Genomic DNA, 24972 nt, shown 5'->3' with positions numbered 1-24972 from the left:
ACAAAAATAAATGACCTCAGAACTTCAACTTACGAATAAAGCTTGTTTTAGTCGTTATTGAAAAGTTGAACTTTTCAGCAAAGCAAGGTTGACATGACTTACATAAGTCGAATGCAATCTCTTGACCATCATGAAGTGCTTTGTAAAGTTTCATTAAACTGAACTCAGAGTCTTTGTCATATGTTCCAACAGGTATGTGAATGTTCTTATCTTCATTGTAATAGCATTGTATAGCTTCAGGAAACATTTCATTAGCGGTTAAAGCAATAACATCTTGCTTCACGCCTTTCATTCTGCAGTGAAATGCAACTTCATTTAAATCGTTAGTGAGTAAGTCTATGTAGGTCTTCTTTCCACAGAAAATACTTTTATAAGCTAAACTTTGTTTTCCAGGTGTTATTTCTGCAAAGTCGCTATGAAATTGACCAAGGTTCTTTCCTATAAGTTCGCGACCATATCTCTTCTTAAACTCTGCTGCAAGCTTTGGGATGTCTTCATTATATAAGTGCATACTGTCGGTATCCTGGTAAAAGATTTGAAGTCCCATGTCCTCTGCAGTACAGAATACTTCATTCATAATACGTTTTGACATAGACAGAATATTAACACCAAGTGGACAGAAGTTAAAGTGTCTGCAAATGCTTTTCGTTAGCTTGAAAATAGTTTTATCTGAACCATCCAAACCTTCGAACTTCACTATATGGTTGTAATTTCTTATAGCATATCTTATAGCATCTTTGTCATTTACTATGGTTATTTTTGACTCAATAGGAGATAGAATAGTTTTGCCATAAATGCTGTTCAGAATGAGTTTTATAATTTCTTGTAAGGGTTTCCTTCTTTCTTATACTTTAACCTTAACTCAAACAACTTCTTTACTTCATCTCTTATTCTCATATCTCTGTTTCCATCGTAATAGTATCCTTGCAACACTTCACATTTGACACCTTGATATTTTATGAGGTCTTGTAATGTTATATGGTCAACATACATGAGACAGCAAGTGTTTGAACTTCTTGGAACGTTAAGTTCTGGATTTAGTTCAGGTCGCAAACTATTAAATGAAAGTGTCTGGGTATACCAATCTCTGTTATCTTAATGAGAACAAAGAAGCCAGACATAAACTTTTCACCAATGGGTTCCTTTTGGTCATCATCGAATAAATGTCTCATGAGATACTCTGTGCTTAGCATCTCATCCTTCAATACTTTTGGAATTCCTTCTAAAGTATACAATCTTGCTATAGCTGAAGGATATAATGAAACAGTGTCGAAGTCAGCAATGAGTTTCTTTTTGCTCTTTTGTTTCATGTTATCTGACAACATACATCTTCCACCTTGAATGCATCTCGAAATAAATTCTCTTGGTTTATTTGAGAGGTCATAAAGATTTCCATTCGGGAAGTATACTCTGTTCTCAAACAATTTGTTAGCAATAGAACAAATACTAACGTAGTCATAAACGTTTAAATCAAACTCTTTCAATAAGTCATGCGGAACTTTACAAAACCTTCTCTTAAAATTCTTACATCTTGTTTGCAGTAAAACGTGCTATATTTTTCTAAGTCGAAGTGGTTTTCATCTATTCTGCAACCTTTGATGGAATCTATGTTCTTCATAAATGTATCTGCATCATGGATAAACTTACATGCTTCAGAAATGACACCAGTTCTGTTGTCATTTGCTAACAAAACACTGCTGTAGTAGTTATATGGAAATACTTCTTTCGGTCCTGTTTGTAAGTTAAACATAGCAGGAAATAGTTTAAGCTTCTTATTTATAACACTGTAAGAGTCTTTTATAATAATTGCCCGTCCTTTATATAAGCCAGTTATTTGCATTGTTCGTGAACCTTTAATGATGGGAGTTCCTTTCACTTCTGTCATGTGTCTTAAGATGAAGTTTATGTCATAACTGAGGTTATGGAAATATATTAAACTCTTGTCAGGAAGTCTTTCCAAAAATTCTGTTGCACAGTTTTGACCCAAATGCTTTCACTAACTGAACCATCTTCACTGTCATAACAGATGTTAAAAGCTTTATGAAAGCCATCCGCTACTACACTCAAAGTCAGCAAAGAAAACGTGCTCAGGTATGAATTTACATTTAGCTTTATTTACTTCTTTTGACTCTGCTTTCTTCTTCAGTTGTACACAATACTTTGGAGCATATGTCAAATCTTTAAATGGTGCAAGGTTCTGTTTATATAAGTCAGTAGTATATGTGAAAAGTTCTCCATAAGAAATAGGTTCGAAATATTTGCACTCCCACAATGTTTTCATAACATCCCATAACGGTGTTGTTCTATCATAACGAACTACATATTTATCTTCTCTCTTTGTATAAATCTTCATCTGTTTCTCAATGTTCATTCCACCACAAGCTTTGAGAATTTCTTTATAGTTTCGAATGAAGTATGTTGTCATTGGTAATCTTTCATTTAGCATGTAGTGGTCTTCAACAAGAAGTAAGTCAATAGTTCTAACAGTTTCGCATTCTTTTGGTATATATCTCTTTATTTCATTATGTCTTGAGTCATTGAAATAACCAATGGTAACATTAAATGCTATACCTGTTGCGTCAGAAATTTCTTGTACTTTACTTTGAGGAAAGTCTCTAACACGAATGACTTCTCTCATGTGGTCAATAGTTTCTTCATTTACTCCAGCCTGAATGCAAGCATAAACGAAACAATTGTCCTCTGTCATAAGTGTTGCAGTTCTTTTGTTCAGTTCATTGAAGATTTGGTAGCGTTCAAGATTTATAGGTAATGTGCAAAGATACTTCCAGAACTGACCGCTTCTCTTCTTATAAAACTTCTTTTCACCATTATCTTTCCAAAAGCTTTCTATAAGTGCTGGGTTTCCTGTTTGCTTAAGAGCTTCCAAAATGGCTTTCTGGTCATTTGTCAGTGTGCTTTCATCTCTATATGGTCTCTTTTTTGGTTTGCCTTTCTTTACATCTGACATCGTTAAGCCTTCATATTCTGTTAAATCATACATCTTTATTTCGGTAAGATTCTTTATGTTTGTCAAGAAGAAGTCATAGTGCATTTCAACAATACCTGCAGCATTTGCTTCTATCTCTGATATAAAGTTCTCCTTCAAGAGCTGATGTAGTAATGTTCCAATATTATTGAGGTTTAACGTAGAACATTCATACTTTCCACCAAGTTTATAACATACCATCCATCTCTGTTGTGAGTTTATTTTAATTTTCTCTAAGAGTCTCATGAAAACCTTACCGAAATGTTTGTGTAAGTAGTCTCTGTTTGGTTCATCTAAAGCTTCGATGTTAAAGTCAATGAGTCTATTGCCTGACTTCACATTTCTCTTCCTATTCTCTTCATCTTTCTTTAACCATCTCTCACCTTCTTTTGGTTTGTCGTCAATGGAACGAATGACATCGTTAGCTTTGCGAACTTGTTCTATAGCGCTCTTAAACATCTCTCTTCTCTGTTGTTTCAGTGTGTCGTCTCTTCTTCTTGTTTCACCAACGTTCGCATTTGTTATGTCAAACATCTCTTGACGAACATCATGCGAAAGAGCTTTACGAGTATGACCAACGTTCGCATTTGTTATGTCAAACATTTCTCTTCTTACTTCATGAGGTACTGAACGTCTATGATATAAGTCAATAGCAATGTCATTTAAAGGAAATGCTCTTGCATGGACTTCGTCCTCGCCGCGTTGCGGCTTTATGAACTCATGAATTCTATCATAACTTATTGCACCATTGTAGTCTTTAATGAAGTCAGCGAGTGCTTTTTTGTTTGTCGCGTAATGTTTTGCAACATCTATATTAGCTTCTGTAAGAAGTTGTTTTATTTCCGAGTGTTCTAACTTAGACAACTTCCGATACATCTTTAGTAGGAAATAAAAAAATATTTTTTCGAAAAAATAAACTTAGAAAAATTATTTCTTTATATATTTGCCATTCCGAACTTCGAAAAGATGTTTTATACCAGCATAGAATTTTTCTCTAGAGCTTGGTCTTATATCGTTTTCATGACAATATTTTCTATATTCTTCATATAAAGCCTTTTTTTCATACATTTTATAAGGACAATCTAACCAGAATAGCGCATATCCATTTTCGTTATCTATTCTCGTTATCTCTCTATATGTTTGTGGAATTTCGCTTTCTTCTGTTTGTAGAATTTCGCCTTCACTATTTAGTTCTATGTATATATATTGTGGAATTTCGCTTTCTCTATTTAGTTCTATGTCTATATATTGTGGCTTAAAAGGATGTGGGCAAGAAGGGTCTGGCGCTATGTAAAAAGTTAATTTTTCTGTCATCTTTTCTATCGGATAAAAAATATTTTTTGAAAAATTAGATTACATTTTTTTAAGTTATTTTTCAAAATAATTTAATATTTTTATTTTAATGAAACACATGCAAGATTGCAAGTTCTTTTCATACAATGCTCTCGCTACTGCCATCAAGAATGAGTTCAATGGTGCTTCAAACGTCAATGTTATCTTTAACAAGAAGTTTGTGAAAGAATCTAAGTTCGGTCAGTATGTCAGACCATTAGCTATTGTCATTGACCGCAAACGTTATACTTCACAAGAGTTAGCAGTAGTTTTGAAACAAAAGGGTTTCTTCGTGAATGTCAAAGATACTCATTATACTGTTATAAAGAACTCCAACATTGACTTCTTCAGTATTGCTTTAAATCTTTCCGAACAGAAAGAATATAAGAAGGGTGAAATAAATGTGAAATATTATCCTTCATCTCTGAAGACAATAACGAACAAAGATGTTATACAAAAGTTCTTACCAAAGGTTGAAGAAGCTTCTATTGACATTGACGAAGGAAGTGAAATGGTTGAAGAAATTGACCCTGAAGCTATTTAACCAAAAATATATTTTTGGTGAAGAGGTGAGATTTCACCTGTTTTTTCACCTCATTCTCTCTTCGTTAATGTTGTCGTGACTTCTTCGTTAATGTTGTCGTGACTTCATTCTTCCTCTTTGAAGTTATCGAAATACTCTGTTATTTTTTCCTTTAACAATGGTAAGTCTTCTTTGAATGTAAGTATTGTGCAACCTTTGATGTCATAGTGTGTTTGAGGAAGAGTATTTTTGACAATTTCCTTTATTTGCTCATTCGGTGTCATTGAAATCGGTAAGTTTTCACGATAGAACCAGTTTCTGTCAGATTTGTAAATCTTAGCAAGGTCATAAAAGCTTTTGTTGTTTCTTCTGACTAAATGCAACATAACCATATCTCTGTCTTCTTCATTTTCCATCTCTTCAGCGTAAATCATATACTTATAACTCTTTTCCTTTCCTTTTGGTACTGAACGTGGTATTCTTTTCTGTATGCTTTTGTCTTTGGATTCAATGACTTCATCTTTTGCTTGAAGTTTCTTTTCCATCTGTTCGCGTTCTGCTTTATATAGTTCATCTAACATCATGAAAATATAACAAGCATAACGAGGTGAAGCCCACATTGCTACAGCATTTACTAAAAGTCTATGAACATAATAACCTTTCAAACCAGGTGCCAAATTCTTGCGATTTTCGTACGGAATCTCTTCCCTCGGTTTTCCGAGGGAAGCAATCATATGAGGAAATTCTTCTAAAAGTTCTTTTGCCTGTTGGTTTTCAAACCAATGATATGCTTGCTTTGTAGAACGAAGAGCGTTCATTATACTTTGCATTTGATACATATCATCTTTGACAGAACGAATGAGTCTCAATTGTTTGTTATACTGTATGTATTCGTATTCTTCATTTATGGCTTCATGGACTATAACTGTTGTTGTGTTCTCTAATGTTGACATATCTGTCTTTACATACAAAATAAAAAAATAAATAAAAATAAAATTAGCGTTATTTTTTTCTGAGATAAACACTATTTCTTCACAACATTAAATTTTATCCTGTATGAAATGACTTTAAAAAGATTATTGACTGACTTCGAATACTATCTCATTGACGCACTGACAGACCCTCAAAACTGTGTTGAAAGTTCTTTAAGCTTTAAGATTGAAGGTACGACGCATTTTGTCTTCACTTACGTATTGAAAGAATATGACCGTTATCATAACGAAGTGAATCAAACACTAATAAAATTTGTAGATAAAAAATTGGTTAACAATGAATATTTTAAACGTGAAGACCCAAACACTGCTGGAGATGATGAAGAATACAGACAAGCTATTGAAAAAAATAACGCAAGATTAGATGCAATAGAAAAGAAGTTTAATGAATGTCTTACAAACACGTATGAATATCTTATGCGGTGGGAAGCTAGATGGAAATAAATTTACGTCAAATATGCAATTTATAAAATCTTATGTCGACAGGCTACGTAGCACAGTGGTCTAAGGTGGTGTTATGGAGGGGTCAGAGTCTGTGGTTCGAACCGCGACAGCGCCGTATTTTCTTATTTTCTTTGTTTGTCTTGTTTGTCGTGAATAAAAAGTGTCATAAAAGTGCTCTATCTTCCACGGGAATAAATAAAAAATTTACTTTATTTCTTCTTTATTTCTTTGTTCCCGTGGAAGAAGGGTTTTGCTGTTTTTTCTCAGCCGAAATCAATGATTTTTTCATTTTTGGAATCCTTAGCGAATGAGGAATCTTTTCTCTCGTGGAAGCTTTGAACAAAAATATAATTTAGGTGAAGAGGTGAGATCTCACCTGTTTTTTCACCTCTTTTTTCACCCCAGTTTTTTCACAAGCGTTTTACATGAATTGTACGATGTATATTTGAAATCCTAAACAATTTCGTAGCTTCTATTTCTTCTGTCAGTATGTCAAAAGTTTTAACAATACCGAAGGTTTCTTTATACTTCTTCTTGACGTCAGATAGAAGGAAATCTTCTGCTGTTGGATAGTTTTTGTTCAGAAATTCTAACATGTTCATTTTATCTTCTGCTGGCTTTTCTGCTTCTTTCTTTAAGTCTGCATAGTCGTTTCTCATTCTTTCTATCTCTTTGACTGAGTAGTTATATTTCCTAATTGCTGCCTTACATTTTGAACATTGCGGGTTCATTTTTGCGTTATACATTGAAATAAAACCAGCTAAAACAACTAAGGCGTCAATTGCTCTCTTCATCTCAAACATAGCGGGTCTTATTTGTTCGTTCCATACTTTGCCTCTTCTATCTTTATCTCTTATTTCCCAAACACATTTTGCAACTAATGAAACAAAGTTATCGTAAGTCTTAAACTCCTCAGATTTATATATGTCAGAAATGTTTTTATATACCATGTCGCAATCTTTGTCCATAACCTTATGGTTGCAATGAAAACCAAGGAATTCATAATTTACTTTACGTATGAACTTCTTTATTTCTACTGAGTCAGTTGGTTTCACTTCAATTTCGTCGAATTCAGGAATAGTGAGTTTTTGTTGTTGGATTTCAGGCAATTTGGGTAAATGGTCAATAATGTCCTGCATTTCATAAAGATATTCTTCATTTTCTTCATCTTTCGCACTACAGTCTAAATTACTTGTTAAAAGTTCTTGCTTTATCTTCTGGATTTTTGTTTCGAAAGTATATGAAGAAGGAATGAAGTTTTTCATCTCTACTAACATTGACGTAGGATTCATGACTAACGAGTTTGGTGCTGTTGTTGTGGACAGAGTCCCGCCGTTCGCGGCTTGAATTGTTGTTGTGCCGATTGTTGAAATCATATCTTTTATACAAAATAAAAAAATAAAAAAAATAAAACTAACTTTATTTTTTATTTCGGGAAAATTCATGAAAATTCAAGAGGTGAAAAAAGAGGTGAGAAAACAGGTGAGATCTCACCTCTTCACCTATAATATATTTTTGGTCATTTACACTCATTTACGAAGAAGTCATGACAAAGCATTTACGATGAAATCTTGACAAAGCATTTACGATGAAGTTATGACAAAGCATTTACGAAGAAGTTATGACAAAGCATTTACGATGAAGTTATGACAAAGCATTTACGAAGAAGTTATGACAAATTCAAGAGGTGAAAAAACAGGTGAGAAAACAGGTGAAATCTCACCTCTTCACCTAAATTATATTTTAGGTCATTTACACTCATTTACGAAGAAGTCATGACAAAGCATTTACGATGAAATCTTGACAAAGCATTTACGATGAAGTTATGACAAAGCATTTACGAAGAAGTTATGACAAAGCATTTACGATGAAGTTATGACAAAGCATTTACGAAGAAGTTATGACAAATTCAAGAGGTGAAAAAACAGGTGAGAAAACAGGTGAAATCTCACCTCTTCACCTAAATTATATTTTTGTCTGATTTACATCTAATGAAAAAGTTTAGAAGAATTTTCTTATTCTTTCTGGCATATTTTTGTCTTTCCAGTACTCCCGCTCTAATGGTCCCAGATGTGTTGGCTTCGACTCTCTCAAGTTCTTAGATGGTATAACATCTTCAACGCCTCCTTCATATCTTACTTTATAAGTGTCATCGTTTGTGTTATAGCCAAGTATTTCAATAACCACTCCTCGCTTTGCTTCGTCAATGGTTTCAGCAAGTTTGCCATTACTACTTTCGACTAATTTATGTCGAGGATAAAACGCAATAGAGTCGTCGGCAGCTTTTATAAGATATCCATTACCTTGCGTAGAGTCTACAATATAATAATTTCGACTTAACCTTAAACGTTTCTTTGTCAACGGTTTGTCGTCAAGAACTACACGAACTTTTGTACCAGGAATGAGGGTAAATTGTGTTGAATTTCTGATATTTTGTGTTTGGCTTCGTTTCTTTTGTATATACTTTTCTTCTTGTTGTTGTGTCATTGAATTTGGTGTATGTCCTGTTGTAGAATGTGTTGAGGAATTGTAAACTTCGATGAAATGTTTCATTGTTTCTTCGGTAAAGTCTCGCTCTTGGTTTAAATCTCTGAGAGTCCTTATGAAGCGGTTTATGATGCCGAGTATGTTATGGTTATGGTCTTCAGTAGTGTAGTGAGTTATGTTATGCTTAATGAGAAATTCTGTGATTTCGTTGCTGAGGTATGCACTGTCTTGGTCTGATGTTAAAGTACTTGGGTTATGTTCTGCTACAAACTTTTGTAAAACTCTTAACACTTCACGAGTTCCTTTATTTCTCATTGGATATGCATATGCTTTACGAGTGTTAACATTTATGAAGATGAGGAATGGTTTATGTCCTCCTTTTCTGCTTTGAATGAGAGTGTCAAATTGGTATGCGTCAGGAGTGTTGGAGTAAATTGGTAAAAAGTAGTCGTAAGGGTTTATTTTTGTTTGATGTACAACATTTTTGTCAAAGAACCTTTTCACTTCAGCTCTGTTAGTAAATCCCGAACTCTTTGCAGCTTCATTGAACTTCTTAAATGACCTCCATGGATGTTGTTCGAATACTTCTTTCAAGCTCATTTATGTAAAGTTAAAGATTTTAACCAACTCGTATCCAAGCGTGCATTGTTATATAAGGAGGCATATAATCTTTTCCATTACCTGCTGGGTCTGTAATACCAGCTACAACATGTGTATGATTTCCTGCAGTTCCACAGAAAATACCTGTGCTAACATCTTTGGGGTCATCTGAGATATCATATCTGTTCATTCCCTGTCTATTCGAACCCGCTGCAAGATTTATATAACCTCTTTTTGTTATTGAATGTGAATGGTTTCCTTCCACAGATGTTCTTCCACTGAACCTATGCATATGTGAAGGAAGGTTTTCAATACCTATTTTCTTTGAACCTCCCATCTTCATTGACTGCGTATTAGTGTAGAATGGAAAACTGTCAACTATTTCATACCATCTACCACCAAATAAAGTGTTTGGATTTATTGGATTCATAGACGTATAAACAGCTCCTATAGGATATATTAAATCATATATGCTCATAACTCTATAAACATATTCTAAAGAACTTATGTCATTAAATACCATTTGGAATGTATCTCCCGGATGAAATGTTGCATTTGTTCCACTTTTATAATGTAATGTTAGTTCAATAGAATTATCCAAGAAAAATTCAAAAGTATCTGGTTGAAGACCTCTAACAAATTCAAATGGAGTTGCTGGTTCACCATTTATAATTTCTGTTGTAAATGTCATTGTATCTGGTTTCGAAAATTTCTTTGTTAGTTCTGCATCCACATAAGTTTTATCTGCTTTCTTATCTAACATTGCTGGTAGTTCATGTGCTTCAAAGTTTCTGGCATGATCTTCGGTATTCCTGCAACTCTTATCTAAATTGTTAAGAGTATCTTTTACGCTTGTACTTGGATTTTCTAATGGTGCACTTGAACCAAGGTCAAAGTTCAATATTATGTCGTCTGCTCTAACAGTAGTGAAGGATTTATGTGTATGGTTCTTGTCTGCTTTCTTGTCATATAAATCTTGAGCAGTGAATTTAATATTATGTTCATCCTTCATGACATAAACATCTTTACATCTAATGTTTCTCATCGTCGTTATGTCGTCATCCGATGTTAAACCTTGTGGAAAGTTAGGAGGTTTACAATATAATGCATCCCCACCAGTTTCTTCAACCGTTCCTTCAATACTTTCTATAGCAACAGTTGTGAAGAAATCATGTGTATGGTTCTTATCTGCTTTCTTATCTAACATTGCTGGTAGTTCATGTGTTTCAAAGTTTCTGACATGACCTTCAATGTTCATACATTTGTTATTTAAGGAGTTTAGTGTATCTTTTACGCTTGTACTTGGATTCTCTAAAGGTGCACTTGAACCAAGGTCAAAGTTCAATATTATGTCGTCTGCTCTAACAGTAGTGAAGGATTTATGTGTATGGTTCTTGTCAGCTTTACTGTCTAAAGAAGTTTGAAGTTCATTTATATCGGAGATGTTGTGTTTATGAGATTTCAAAACTTTGTTCGTTGCGTCAAGTTCATCTTTGTCAGCTTTACTTTTAATAGCATCTTCAAACGTTATTTTTGACTTAACTCTCAAAGTAAATCTTGGTTCAACTAATACACCATTAACATTGAAAGTAGAGGCATAAATTTCACCGGTATAACCAAATGCTTCTGGTGCTTTAGCTACATCATACTGTACAGTACAGCTTATGTCATAACCTTTAGCACGAATGTATTTATATCTTCTTTCATTAACATTTTTTGTCTTCGCTTCATCACTTCGTGTTAAATATCCATGGTAGTCCGTTATAATCTGTTCGTCTGAAGTTATATAATGAACGTGGTTTTTATCTGCTTTTTCGGCTAATTTCTCATTAACATCATTCACTTCTAATTCAACTCTTCCGCCAGAACTCTTATTATCATTAATCTTTTTCATTAATTCGGTAATTACGTCATAAAGACTATATTCTGTTTTCGGTTTTGTAAATAATGAGTCAAAATTTCTTTTCATCATTACATCGCTGACATTAATGATATCACCAATTCCTTTTTCATTTATTCTCTTCATTAATTCTGCAATAATGACGAATATATAATCTGTTAATTTATTCTCTTCATCGAGGGTTATAGAATGTTTTGAAATTGAATCATTAACTCCTCTAAATAAATCAATAACTTCAGGATACACGTTTTTAATGTCTTGAATAACCCGACCAGTATCCTCGCCACTATGTGGCTCTGAGCCCGTTGGGCTCTGTTGTTCATGTTCTTCGTTCCCGTCGTTACGTGGTTTTATATCTCTAACCATCATCAACGCAGCCATAACCGGAGGGTTTGTTGCTACCTGTTCGAAAATCCGTCCGTTATGTACGGTATATCTAAATAATTTCTTTGTGTTTGTTAAAACATTTGAAACAAGTCTTTTAAAACCATCTACAAAATTTCCTGTTTCACCTAATGTTCTTGCAGCATTTACAAGCTCACCCATTCCCGCTTTTGACCCCAAAAACGTCCATATTGCATTTATTTCACTCTGTATAGTTGTCCATTCAGCGAAACTAACACCCGCATTCGCTAAGCTGAAAATGAAATTCAGTGGATCGAACTTAATTCCACCTTCTTTTTCAATTTCAACGAACTCACTAACATGAGATTTTAAATATTCTTTCGTTAAAATTGTTTTCCCCGATGTTATGTCATTAACGAAACTATCACCGTCAAAAGTTAACGAATTCAATTTCGTCGTTGATGCTTTTATTTCATACACCGCTTTATCGATAGTTTTTGGCTCACCTTCTTTAGAAGCATATGAAACATTAATGAATGAATTATATGTATTCATGAATGAGTTAAAATCAATGATTTTCATTAATGAAGCCTTTAATGATTCATTAACTGTTGAATCCCTTAAAACAATTACTGAACTGTCATGGGCTTCGCCCTGGTCGCTTCGGTCTGAAAGACCTTCAGGACTCAAAGAGTCCGTTTGCGACTTTATGAAAGGTACACTGCAAACCGTCGAGTTTGGATCAAATGCTGTAGTTGGTGCAGGAATATTAATGATATAAGTCATTAAATCATTAAGTGACGTAAATAATGTTGTCGTTTTTGATTTAATTTCTTTAGCATCTGTTATATATGGTAATTTTATTTCTGTAGTTTCTGAATTAAAGATATTCGCTAAAATGTTTTGTAAACTGTTTTGAACAGCTGTGTAAACCGTTGAATCCGGAACTCTTACGATTTCACCATCCTTAATAAAAGGCATTGTACATGGCGTAGTGCTTGGGTCAAATCTTTCGGGATTATAATTCAACATATATTCTAACGCTTCATGAACAGACTTATATACTGTTGTGTCGTTCTTCATGACAACTTCACCATTTACAATGAATGGCATAGTGCATGGAGTTAAAATGGGGTCAAACTTTTCATAGTCCTTCCATGTTATGTATTTCTCGGTATTTCCATCACTGATAACAATATATTTGTCAGTAAGTGTGAGAGAGTATTGACCAAAATATAAACGTTTAGCTCTGTCAGCTTCATACGCATATGCAGCTATACTCATATTTTAATGAGAATAAAATGTTGTTCTATTTGCAAAGTACAGACCCAAACGAATACGGGACAGTAAAACTACAAACAAACTTAGGTCTACAGAATGAGGCGCTTGCATTCAGAATGGTTGACTTCAATACTATCGCAACTTTTGTCATAACAGATGAAACAGATTTCATGGAGCTTGAAATAGATGGAAAGAAGCACGAAATAAGATTTCACAATAATGTAGAATATAAGATGGAAACATTAGCTGGAGTGTTAAATGCTCTCATAAATACTACAATAAACAAGGATAACGAAGAAAACTTAATGAATGTTAAACTTATTGCAGGAGTTTTGAAGTTCAGTTATGCAAAGGAGTTTAAGATAACACGAATGAGTCATAGAGTTCAACTTCTTTGGAGCATACCATATGACATTTCCTTTGAAAAGTGTTGACAAAACGATTGAGATGAAATCTGTTCCATACGTATGTTATGGCAATTGTTTGTACATTGAGTCAAAAATAGCTAATGTCACAGGTATTTCAGGAGTTAATAGTAAAGGTTCAGTAGAATATAAATCCTTCTGTTATGAAGTAAATTCAATGTTCATTCCAAACGTTCCTGTCATAGCAACTCATTTAGGTAAATGGGTTCGCATTAGTCCTCATAATTTGAAAGACATGCAATTCAGACTAGTTGACTTTCAAGGAGAGCCTGTAGAACTGAAGGCACCAGTGCGAATGACTGTTGAAGTTGACTTTTTAGAAAATATTAAATGCAACAGCTTACAAGAGAACTCAGAGCTAAAAATATAAAGTATGAATGTTATGTATTAGGTCATGAACTTTGGTTTTGCTGTTTGATGAAACAAATGAGTTAGTTATGTCAGTCAAGAGAACAGAAAAAGGCGTCAAAGGCGCCGAGCGCAAAGCGCTATATTGTGTTAGTGAAAACTGCACCAAGTCAATAAGATTAGGTTTGCATTATGAAGATGAGTTCGATACTGTTGAAGAAGTTTTGGATAGATATTACAAATTGCTTTAATTTACTAAAACATATTTCAAACAAAGCTTATAGTAAGTAGATAGTTTTGTATACTCGTTCGAATATTTATACTTAAACTCAACTCCTGTAGTTCCTGGTGTTTCAATGATGCGGATGTTACCTATTTTCATGAATGGTGGCGTTTGACCACAGCATTCGATTTCAGGGTCGAGATAGTCAATGACACATTGTTTCCCTGTTATTCGTGAGATAACATTTTCAAGGTCCTCCTTTGTTAAAATTATTTGGTTCTTACTTATAAGATTTGTCAAAGCTTCTTATCGTCTTTGAGTAAAATTGTTTGGTATAACTGAAGAAGGTAATGGTCTACGTTATCTGAAGGATTTGTTTGAACATTTGTGTAAGGGTTGTCGTTGGCTTCTCTTGAAAGAATTGGTCCAGTGGTGGATACTCTAACTTAACATCTGATGTAGCGTTAGCGTTTGAAGCTGAGTTTAAATTCACGGATTTCAGTTCTGGTTCTTTTTCTTTCAAACACTCTGAACTATAGTTCTTTATGACAATATTGTTTGTCGTTCGTGAGTCAACATTTGATGTTGGTTCAATTGGAACATTAACGGCACCAGCTAAGATGGATTTGCTTCTCATTTCATATAGAATAAAAACCTTTTATATGTATGAATGAACAATATACTCGACAAGGGTTTGAATGTAAAGCTAACGAATGAAAATATTGTTGAATTCACTGAGACAGGAGCTGTGTATAAAGATGTAGAACTACTGAACAAAAGAGCTAAGGGAAGAAGCAGGAACATGAACAAAGGGTGGAAGCCTATAAAAATTTATGTCAATGATGGCTCAGGAGGTTCAAACATAAAGTATGCAGAAAGTTATAGAGTTTATGCTCTCAAAGGTGAAAAGCCTTCATTTAAGAACAGCTATTCTAACGCATATCCTCAAAAGCTAACGGATGGAGAAGTGGATGATATGAATGACAGCAAAAATATTAACAGAAATGGCGACAGAGATGCATGGAATTTGTTTACCATCAGTCAATTGAAGGTTAAACTTTAAAACAATGTTGGTCGTTCCCATGGAATATTTTTGACTTTAATGGTATTAGTCATGATATGAATCTCAAGGTATGAACGAGGAGAGATGAGAGACTTATATGCTTCCCAAATTTCTTCAAAAGGTAATGTTATACCTGACTGTTTCCAAATGAGTTCAATATCATAACGTGAGAAACCTTGAAAGATAACGAAGTCAGTTATGAGACGTTTTATGTTTAAAGCTAAAAACCTCCATGTTTGCATAAGTATTGCTACAGTTAAGTGGTAATGTCTGACTTAGTAATGATATTAGCTAATGGTGAGTCTGGTTTTGACACTAAACCTTTACCAGCGAAGTCGTCGCAAACGAGCAGAGTGTTTGAAGGATATTTTTTGAAGGGGTATTTTGAAAGTTTTGATAGAATGTAGTTTGTCAGTCGTTTCATATCGTAAACTCCTGAGTACTGACGTAAGTGGTGTTTGTCAATAATTTTCCATCTCCTCAAAGTCTTTTGCATTCCTGACTGTATAATTCAACGATGGCATAATATTTCCTCTTACGTCGAATGTAACGTTGAAGAAATTCAATGAGTTCACTGTCTGGAACTTTAACGACAGAGGCTTGAACTTTTGACATAAATGTTTTCGCTGTTGAGTCCATAGAGTCTGAAGTTGCTGATATAATGATTTGGTCATAATATGAGTCATTTCCTAAACGTTCTGTTATGAGTATATGACGAATGAGGTTAAATGTCTTACCTGAACCCATCTTTCCACAATAGAAATAAACGCCATTTGAACAGAACTCATAGTCCTTACTGAAAGGAAGAATGAGAGAAGAGTTAAGTTTGTCTGTAGTTTCATTCATGTCTTCATCTACGTCATGTATTAAATGCTTCATTTTATCTCCATTAAAAATGCAAGTCAGAAATATTCAGAACATAGCACCGAGTCTAACTGACAAGAGTATAAAGATATACTATGAACACGTTATGATGAAACCTACCAAAATTCAAGAAAGTCAGTATACTTATGAATATCCAAGGCACTGGGTAGAGTATGTAGGAGGTGAGAAAGCTATTGAAATCAGACAGGTTCGAAGTATTCCAGCAGGAAGAACAATATTATTGAAGAACTTTAATGTTTTGAGGTATAATGATGAAACAAAGAAGCAAGATAGTTTTCCTGTTGCTGTGTATGTGAACCTAGACACAGGAGATGACATGAAAGTTTTTAACACAAAGCTTCAAACGGTAGTGAGAGAACAACTGACTGCGGAAGGACATCCATTACCTTCAGAAGTTAGCATAGCATATAATTTTGAAACAAACTCAATAGATTTTAAAGTCATCTCTGCAAAGAAGTCGGGTTTTACATTTAATGAAGCAGATGTATATTCGAATGAAAACTTCAAAGCTATTGCATGGTTAGATAATGACGATTGCTTTAAGAAAATATTTAAATTCAGTGACTCAAAGATGTCAATAGATGACCTTCGTGGAATGTTACCATCGACGTTTACAGTTGAAGGTTCAGCAGGATTGCTTACAAGATTGTCAATTGGTGGTATTTGGTCTCGTGAGAACATTGTTATAAAATCCAGTATAAGTGAATTTGCTGAAGAATCTATATTATGTCTTTCAAACTACATGTATTCGCCACCGAAGCATTATAGTATAACAAACTTTGTCAGTAAGTTTAACATAAGACTTGTCGAACCTTCTTCAATGAAAGATGTTGTGCTACCTAAAGATGGAAAGGATGGACTCATTATTGAGATGATTTTAATAGCATATTAAATGAGCTTGTTCTTGAAGGTCATTCATGATGAAATAACTGTTGTAGAAGATGTTAGCAATTGTTCAGACATTTTGAAGCGAATAGATGATATAAGAAAGAAGTTTATGAATGAGAATGTTTATGTTTCATTGACTTTCTCCAGTAACGAGAACTTTTATGAGATAATATTGAAGAGAGATGATTTTAATATGGTGTAAATGGTAGCTTGGGCAGCTTTAGGCGCAATGGGAACAAAAGCATTAGCATTTGGAGCAAAAGCACTTGGAGCTTATGACGCAGTAAATAAAATGAGTGGAGGAAGAGTTTCGAAGACATTAGATGCAAATAAAGGAAAGATTGGAGGCTGGGTTGCAAAGAAGTTAAGATTAAATAAAATAGGACTCATAAATAAAGCATCCAATTTGGTTGCGACTGAGTCAGAAAATGCTTTAGGAAAGGACGATGAGTTTGCAAAACACGCAAAAGACTTTAATGACCAGATGAAAGGTGAAACAATGCATTTAAATAGAGTCGATGGAACTCTTCCTCCACCAGTAGTTCTTCCGTATGGTCCCTATGGAATGTATGGAAACCCTTACGAAAGACCATTTGACCCATTGACTGGTGGAAGTAATTGGTATCATTACGGACGAAGAAGAAAGACAGTCAAGTTGGAGACAGACGTGAAGAAAGCAACTAAAAAGAAACCAAGGAAGAGAGTTATAAAGCAATGAATTCAAGTGGGTGAAAAAACAGGTGAAAAAAGAGGTGAAATCTCACCACTTCACCTAAATTTATTTTTGCGCTATGTTTTCATACGTGTGAGGGTGGTGATATCATTAATTTTTAAGTTTATTTTTTTTTTACTGAAAATTTTTATTTGGATGTAAATGACAGAACAAAAGCAACTCATTCGAATTCCACAGTATAACAAACATACATTTAAACATTTATTCTTCCTTCCTGAGCATAACATGTTCTTTCAAATACATCCGAGACCAGTTGACTTTTCATTGACTGTGTATAAAGATAGAAATAGTTATATCATTAAACCATACGATGACGAAGGTAAGTTATGTAAATTGTACGTTAAGAAGTTAGAGAAAGTTTATGGCTTCAAGTATGACTACAATAGGGTTAACACTGATGATGAAGATATTGAGGAAAATTTATGAGAACATTAGTGAAGTCGTTAGTGAGAACGATAGTGAGAACGTTTATTTTTTACATTAGTGAGTTCGTTAGTGAAGTGGTTGGTGGCTTTGTAAATATTTAAGGTTAAGTTAGTGTTGTCGTTTGTGTTGTAAAATATACGTTACCGGTTACGTAAAGTGTCAAAACCGTTAAGTGGTGTACGGAGGCGCGCAGTGCCACAGTACCCAACTTAACCATACTAACTCACTCCATAAGCGTTCATTTGCTAAATTGAAAAGTGACAATGGGCTAGTCTGTCCCTTTCTCCTTTGAAATTTGGAAATGGATCAACAGCCTATGATTTGGACTCTGTAAAAACATTATGTCATGGTTTGGCATTTTAAATCGCCAGATAATAGACTTTCATTGAGAATTTACTTGTCATAGAGGTGGGTCAACGATAGCTCAAAATCGAATCTCTATCAGAATTCCTTGAGTTTTATAATGTAAGCAGGGAGTACCTATATGAGTATGAAATGACATATGGTTAAGGATTTCTCACGTTAATTTTCGAGAAATTTTGTTAATAAATTGATTAAGAAAAAAGATTTTTTTATAAAAGTTATAAAAAGAAAAACAAACAATGAGAAAATCAAAAATCTAAATAATGAAAATTTGTTTATTTTAGTCAATGAATATATACAAATATGAAATCTATAAAAGTTTTACGAAAAAATTATAAAATAAGTTATAGCGAAATTCATAGGGAGAAATAATACAAATATATTGATAATACAATAAAGATTTAAATGAGATAGGACAGTTAAGTTGAAAATAAAATTTTATAATTTGTGAGAGAAAAATTGGACTATAAGAATGCTAGAAACATTATATTTAATTGGTCATATATTAGTATTGATGATTTCCACTCATGGATTGGATTTTTGAATAACTTTTCAGCATACAATTTTTCAAAGAAAAATTATTATCGAAAAGAACATATTTAGGAATATTGGATGAATTGTACTAGTAGTGTTGGTAATAATTTCCATATATTGATTCAAAAAGAAAAAGGATATATAAATTATATTTTTTTTTCTAATATTTATATTATGAGTTTGATGAAGTATTTAACTTATGAGACTAGGGGTATTTTTGATATTAGAGATTTTAGTTCAAAAAGGACATAATTTTATATTTTGAATATATTATGTTGAATTATGTCTAATAATTTTATTTAACTAGTATTTTGAATATTTATATAGATAAATAGTATATATATGTAAAGTTAGAATTGAATCTGATTATATTTATAAATTCTTTTATAAATCATAAAAGATTCGAAGAAAAATTGATAGAACGAAAGCTATTTGATTGTTAGGGTTTCTTTTAGAGGGTATAATACAATTCAGATGTATCAACAACAGATTGTTGATGCATATGTTTCATCTTTTCTTTGAAGCACAAAAGATTCGAAGAAAAGTTGAAACAAAGACAGACATAACAATGATATGTCTACCTTTGAACTGTATATGACAGTTCATATGCATCAAAAACAGATTGTTGATGCATATGTTTCATCTTTTCTTTGAATCACAAAAGATTCGAAGAAAAGTTGAAACAAAGACAGACATAACAATGATATGTCTACCTTTGAACTGTATATGACAGTTCATATGCATCAAAAACAGATTGTTGATGCATATGTTTCATCTTTTCTTTGAATCACAAAAGATTCGAAGAAAAGTTGAAACAAAGACAGACATTCTTTTGTCATGGCTTTCTTTCAAAGCATATATTGCGTACAAATGTACCAATCTCAAACGTTTGGTACTTTTAGATCAACTTTTCTTTGAATCACAAAAGATTCGAAGAAAAGTTGAAACAAAGACAATCATTATATAATAATGAGTGTCTTTGATGCAACTTTGAGAAGAATCACAAATGATTCTTCACAAAGTTGCATTATGAGCAACAATAACTTGTTATTGTTGTCAATACAAGTGAATGTTGCACACAAAGACAATCATTATATAATAATGAGTGTCTTTGATACAACTTTAAGAAGAATCACAAATGATTCTTCACAAAGTTGCATTATGAGCAACAATAACTTGTTATTGTTGTCAATACAAGTGAATGTTGCACACAAAGACAATCATTATATAATAATGAGTGTCTTTGATATAACTTTGAGAAGAATCACAAATGATTCTTCACAAAGTTGCATTATGAGCAACAATAACTTGTTATTGTTGTCAATACAAGTGAATGTTGCACACAAAGACAATCATTATATAATAATGAGTGTCTTTGATACAACTTTAAGAAGAATCACAAATGATTCTTCACAAAGTTGCATTATGAGCAACAATAACTTGTTATTGTTGTCAATACAAGTGAATGTTGCACAAAAAGACAACCATTGTCTATCAATGGCTGTCTTTTTTTCAATTTTTCTTCGAATCCTTTATGATTTCAAGACAAGTTGATACATATCTACTAATTCTTTGAGACTTGTACAATTCTAACCAATATATGCTTTTAAAGAAAGCCATCACAAAACAATGGCTTTCTTTCTATCCACTTTTCTTTGAATCTTCTTTGATTTAAAGAAAAGATGAAACATATGCATCAACAATCTGTTTTTGATGCATATGAACTGTCATATACAGTTCAAAGGTAGACATATCATTGTTATATCTGTCTTGGTTTCAAATTTTCTTTGAATTTTTTGTGATTCAAAAAAAGTTGATACATATGTACCAATCGTTTGAGATTAGTACATTTGTACGTCATATATACCCTTCAAAATTTCTTCAGATGTTAACTGATTCAATAAATTAATTTATTATCAATTTCAAACTACTCATCACATTCAATATAGCACAATAATGATAATTAGATAAATTCTTTATTTCCATATCCAATTATTTAGCAAATACAACACATATACAAGTCATTACGGTTAAAACAGTAACTTTATCATTTTTATATCTCATTCGATTTATTTTATCTAATGTTGAAATCATTTTCACAAACTCATATTATACTTTTAATATTCTTTTTAAAATCTAAATAATTTAGTCTAAAACGTTATAATAAAATTTGTAATTTTCGAAAATTGAAACTCGTCGTTTCAATTTTCGAAAATTAGGATTCTCGAAATTAATACAAACACTTTTTAAAAAGGCATTTGTATTCAAATTTCGAGAATTTTTTTTTAATTTATCTTGCTCCTTTTCTCTATAATTTTAATAATAACTAATTCTACATGACTTTCCTATTGTGTATTTTATATTTATTTTACTATTAAAAAACCGTTAACTAACGTACTTTTTTGGTGAATAACATTTTACTTTTTTTTATTAATTACTATCTCCTATAATCTATTTAAATTCATTTAATCATATTTGATTTACAAAAATTCATTTATTTTTGGTGTGATATGTCCTATCATTCTACTCCCTTTTTTTCTCATCATCATTTTTCAATTAACTTACTAGTATCACGAACAATTTGCACTGTTGATATGATCTACCAAACTTCGGTCTTAATTCAAAAAGTACAAATTTTATTTTAAAAACAAACGTGTGGTTCCTAATTGGATATCTCGTTTACGATACTTTACTAAGAACACATTACATTAGAATCAAGCTCTAAGAATTCTAATAGAAAATTATTTAGAATTTTGCATTCAAACTTGACCCTATCATTTGAAGTTAAATTTATTAATGGTTTTACAAATAAACAATTTATACTCGATAAACCTACCTTTTTATCATGATTCGTTTTTTCTTCAAATTACACTTCAAGAGATCATTTTTATGCTATTCATCCATATTCAAAATGATTTATTAGGAAGTGTATGATTTATCTATTATGATATTATTTAAATATATTTATTAGATAGCTCAATATAATTGATTTATTATGCTCGAAACGAAATTTTTAACCTTATTCTATCGTTGACCCACCTCTCTTGTCATAAAAATTTTTTTTTGGATTGACAAAAACTAAAACATTTTATAATGAAAATTAGTAAACCAGTCGCAGTTACCCACAATCTCCATGTTGATAGAGATATGAAATGGACATTCGATCCATCTGTTAAGCCAGAGGATAATTTCCAGATTATCCGTGAAATCGGGCGAGGCGGATTTGGAGCAGTTTATGAAATGCTTCATACTCAATCTGGATACAGGCTTGCCGGTAAGGTCGTCAATGAAGAATCCATGAGCTCTAGTGCAAAACAGTCTCTTCTCAAAGAAATCGACTTACTCAAAAAGATTAACAGCCCATATACAGTTCAATATTTTGGAAATATTATTTTCAACAAACAACAGATGATTCTTATGGAGTACTGTGATAGAGGATCCTTTAGAGACATGATTGACTACAGAAACCTTTGCTTAACTGAAAAGCAAGCTGCCATTGTAATCAAGGATGTCCTCAGTGGCATTCTCATTTTGCATACGAAGCACAAAGTTCTCCATCGCGATATTAAAGCAGCAAATATTCTTTTGATGTCAGACGGCGGCATCCGACTTACAGACTTTGGAATTTCTCGTGACTTTTCAGGAGGAACATTAAATACAATGTCATCTATAGGTACTCCTTACTGGATGGCTCCAGAAGTTATTAATTCTCAGCCATATAGCTATCCAGCTGATATTTGGTCAATTGGTGCCACAACAATCGAACTTGTAGAAGGTGCTCCGCCATATTGCGAGCTCGAACCAACAAAAGCTATGATGAATATTGCGGCTCATGGATTCCCAGGATTCAGAGCTCCTCGTGCTGTTACAAAAGAATTCAAGGACTTCATCGCTCACACAATGAGCAAAGATCCAAAGAACCGTTGCACAATTCCTCAACTTTTGAAGCATCCATGGATTCAACAAGTTGACACTCTCAACCGCGTTGAAGTCATGAAGCCACTTACAAGTACAATCATTGATCTCAAGGCTCTCAAGGAAATGATTGGCGCTCCTTCAACAGATGAAGGCACACGCATCATTACTACAGCTAGAAATACACTTCGTAGATATTAAACATTTTAATTATTTTAATATTTTTTATTCAGTTTAATTCTATCGCTAAATACGATTTTGATCAATCAAAATTAAGATCAGAAATCATAAAATTCTGAATCATTTATCATCACCTCGTTAATTATTAATTCAACAACGCTATAAAATTACTTCGTTTGTCATTTTCAGACGATTTCTTCACGAAATTAGGAAATATGGAAAATCTTAAAGGTACATTCACTATTTTTGACAAAATTTTAAATTTTCATGGGGTTGTAAATCTTATAATAACTAGATGAATAAGGAATGAATCCCAGTATAATGTGCATCATTATATTAAACACTATATGTAAGGCTAATGATTCTATTAACACTTATGAAGATCTATAGTATTTGAGCAGATAAATTTGATAATTTCCAAAACTCTTCTATTTCAAAATTAAAGTGTGCGAATGCATTTAAATGAGAGCAAAAAGAGATTGATGCTGTTAAAACTAGGTGTTAATTTGCAATTATTTCGCATCACAAGAACTACCCAGTAAATTCGGCTATCTTTCTTTGCAATTATTCTCCATTATACCTATAATATAATGGTTAGGGTTTGAAGAAAAGTTACTAGAGAATTATTGACTTTTGAAATAATGCAGAATTTTACTTGAAGAAATCATTAATTTATGAGTTCCAAATTGCTAAGCATGACGAAGGATCATTAAATTTGCTACAATTAAATACATTTATTGCAGAATTAAGATTTTTGAAATTAAAAGTTTGAAATATTGCCTTTTTGAATAAAAATTTAAATTTTATTATATAATCATGATAATATCTTATAGAAATTAAAAGAAAATATTTTAAACCATTCAAATATTTTGAATGTCTTATCAATTTAAAATATTAAAAGATAGCTTGATTTTATCATCATTAGTTGTTATCAAAGTTTTCTTCTTTTGATGAACAACAGTAAATGATTTGTTAATTACTTGTCTTCCTTTTTTGCACCAAAATCAAAATTCTCACCCGATCAGTAATCGAAAATTTTGTAGCATACGATTATTTTCCATTGAAAAATAATCACTAAAAAACTTTAAAAAATTAACTTTTATTCTTAATTTCATGTATGAAGGAGGTAGGAAATGACTTTAAGATTGACATCCTATTCATGGCTAAAGTTTTAGGAGTAGGGGTAATTTTAGCTAAAAGTGACACACATGTAAAAAGTGACACACCCGTGAAGGGTGTGATTACCGATCGACCTAAGCCGCTCGATTCGCTCGCGGCTTTCTTTATTATTTTAAATTTGCATATTTCCATCAAAAGTTCATAAGGTAAAAAATTTCGTTTATATTAAAAGGTAACTAAACTCCTTTCGCCGATCCGATTTGCTCCATATTTAAAATATAGCTTGCATATGTAGAAGAAAAGCTAATTTTGAAGTACGCCCGAAATCCACCAACAGGATTTCGAGCTACTAAAAAGGTACTTTTAAATGTGATTTTTTTATAAAAAATTAAATTTATTTTAAGATCAGACTAAAAACTAATTTTATGGAAAATCTATATCGACAAATTTATTACTTATTGGGTATATAGATTTTTTGATTATGGCGATTATGTCTGATATGCTTCCAATAAGCCAAAACAGTGTTTTGGGAGTGATTAAATACAAAAAAATCTGGCGATGCTTTACGTGGCAAATGGTCGAATGGTTATTACCCCTTACTATTTGGTACCGGGGACGCTAGTTCGAAACTGATGCACTATATTTTTTACAAAATGCGTTTATTAGGACAGGGTAAAGAAAGGTTGCCAATATAATATATTTAAATAAATACAACTAATCTTGTTGCATGCTAAGATCAGTCATAATGTAAACCTCTCAATTTTATTGTCGTGGGAAGTATCTCAATTCCTTCAAAAAAATTGAAAAACTATTTAATTTTAAAAATATAATACTTTTAATTAGTTAATTAATTGGAGATATTTTTAAAAATCACTTTTGATAATACTTTTGAGAACTTTAATTAAAAAAATATATTCAAAAATATCCAGGATATCAAGAGGGAATTGTTCCTTATGAGGTATATAGTTATGATGTATACA

At 32.5% G+C, this 24972-nt stretch overlaps 10 protein-coding genes and 2 pseudogenes across 12 annotated transcripts, besides 7 other annotated features; 5 read left to right on the top strand and 7 right to left on the bottom strand.

Moving 5' to 3' along the window:
- Positions 1–17723: part of a mobile genetic element that runs on past the window's edge.
- Positions 20–1346, bottom strand: TVAGG3_0056780 (annotated as a pseudogene). Its single transcript has one exon. A coding segment is annotated over exon 1 (1327 nt).
- Positions 2106–3232, bottom strand: TVAGG3_0056770 (organellar and viral DNA polymerase type B; the record flags this gene model as incomplete). Its single annotated transcript, XM_051221245.1, has 1 exon — positions 2106–3232. A coding segment is annotated over one exon (1127 nt), but the record flags the coding sequence as incomplete, so codon positions are not given.
- Positions 3239–3862, bottom strand: TVAGG3_0056760 (organellar and viral DNA polymerase type B; the record flags this gene model as incomplete). The annotated part of the gene is made up of 1 exon (XM_051221244.1): positions 3239–3862. A coding segment is annotated over one exon (624 nt), but the record flags the coding sequence as incomplete, so codon positions are not given.
- On the top strand, positions 4389–4862 carry TVAGG3_0056750 (uncharacterized protein; the record flags this gene model as incomplete). Its single annotated transcript, XM_051221243.1, has 1 exon — positions 4389–4862. The coding sequence occupies one exon, from the start codon at positions 4389–4391 to the stop codon at positions 4860–4862; it is 474 nt and encodes a 157-aa protein (XP_051106229.1).
- On the bottom strand, positions 5097–5659 carry TVAGG3_0056740 (KilA, N-terminal/APSES-type HTH, DNA-binding family; the record flags this gene model as incomplete). Its single annotated transcript, XM_051221242.1, has 1 exon — positions 5097–5659. A coding segment is annotated over one exon (563 nt), but the record flags the coding sequence as incomplete, so codon positions are not given.
- On the top strand, positions 5903–6277 carry TVAGG3_0056730 (uncharacterized protein; the record flags this gene model as incomplete). Its single annotated transcript, XM_051221241.1, has 1 exon — positions 5903–6277. One exon carries the CDS (start codon positions 5903–5905, stop codon positions 6275–6277), a length of 375 nt encoding a protein of 124 aa, XP_051106227.1.
- Positions 6884–7653, bottom strand: TVAGG3_0056720 (organellar and viral DNA polymerase type B; the record flags this gene model as incomplete). The annotated part of the gene is made up of 1 exon (XM_051221240.1): positions 6884–7653. A coding segment is annotated over one exon (770 nt), but the record flags the coding sequence as incomplete, so codon positions are not given.
- Positions 8742–9364, bottom strand: TVAGG3_0056710 (integrase core domain containing protein family; the record flags this gene model as incomplete). The annotated part of the gene is made up of 1 exon (XM_051221239.1): positions 8742–9364. A coding segment is annotated over one exon (623 nt), but the record flags the coding sequence as incomplete, so codon positions are not given.
- On the bottom strand, positions 9384–9701 carry TVAGG3_0056700 (ATP binding; the record flags this gene model as incomplete). The annotated part of the gene is made up of 1 exon (XM_051221238.1): positions 9384–9701. One exon carries the CDS (start codon positions 9699–9701, stop codon positions 9384–9386), a length of 318 nt encoding a protein of 105 aa, XP_051106224.1.
- Positions 12911–13685, top strand: TVAGG3_0056690 (annotated as a pseudogene). Its single transcript has one exon. A coding segment is annotated over exon 1 (775 nt).
- On the top strand, positions 16925–17389 carry TVAGG3_0056680 (protein of unknown function, DUF4107 family; the record flags this gene model as incomplete). Its single annotated transcript, XM_051221237.1, has 1 exon — positions 16925–17389. A coding segment is annotated over one exon (465 nt), but the record flags the coding sequence as incomplete, so codon positions are not given.
- Positions 17420–17723: a terminal%2Cinverted (terminal inverted repeat of Maverick-1C transposon ID:TVAGG3_0056670).
- Positions 17724–18101: 378 nt separating this feature from the next.
- Positions 18102–18167: a mobile genetic element.
- Positions 18130–18167: a terminal%2Cinverted (terminal inverted repeat of MuDR-5_TvMULE4 transposon ID:TVAGG3_0056660).
- Positions 18168–21871: 3704 nt separating this feature from the next.
- TVAGG3_0056650 (hippo signaling) lies at positions 21872–22894 on the top strand (the record flags this gene model as incomplete). The annotated part of the gene is made up of 1 exon (XM_051221236.1): positions 21872–22894. The coding sequence occupies one exon, from the start codon at positions 21872–21874 to the stop codon at positions 22892–22894; it is 1023 nt and encodes a 340-aa protein (XP_051106222.1).
- A 206-nt stretch (positions 22895–23100) lies between these two features.
- Positions 23101–23883: a mobile genetic element.
- Positions 23884–24048: 165 nt separating this feature from the next.
- Positions 24049–24078: a terminal%2Cinverted (terminal inverted repeat of MuDR-3_TvMULE3 transposon ID:TVAGG3_0056630).
- Positions 24049–24220: a mobile genetic element.
- The last annotated feature ends 752 nt before the right edge of the window (positions 24221–24972 follow it).

This window comes from Trichomonas vaginalis, chromosome IV (assembly GCF_026262505.1).
Source record: "Trichomonas vaginalis G3 chromosome IV, whole genome shotgun sequence".
NCBI classification, from domain to species: domain Eukaryota; phylum Parabasalia; order Trichomonadida; family Trichomonadidae; genus Trichomonas; species Trichomonas vaginalis.
The sequence above is the reverse complement of the archived record's forward strand: the minus strand, read 5'-3'. Positions and strand labels throughout refer to the sequence as shown.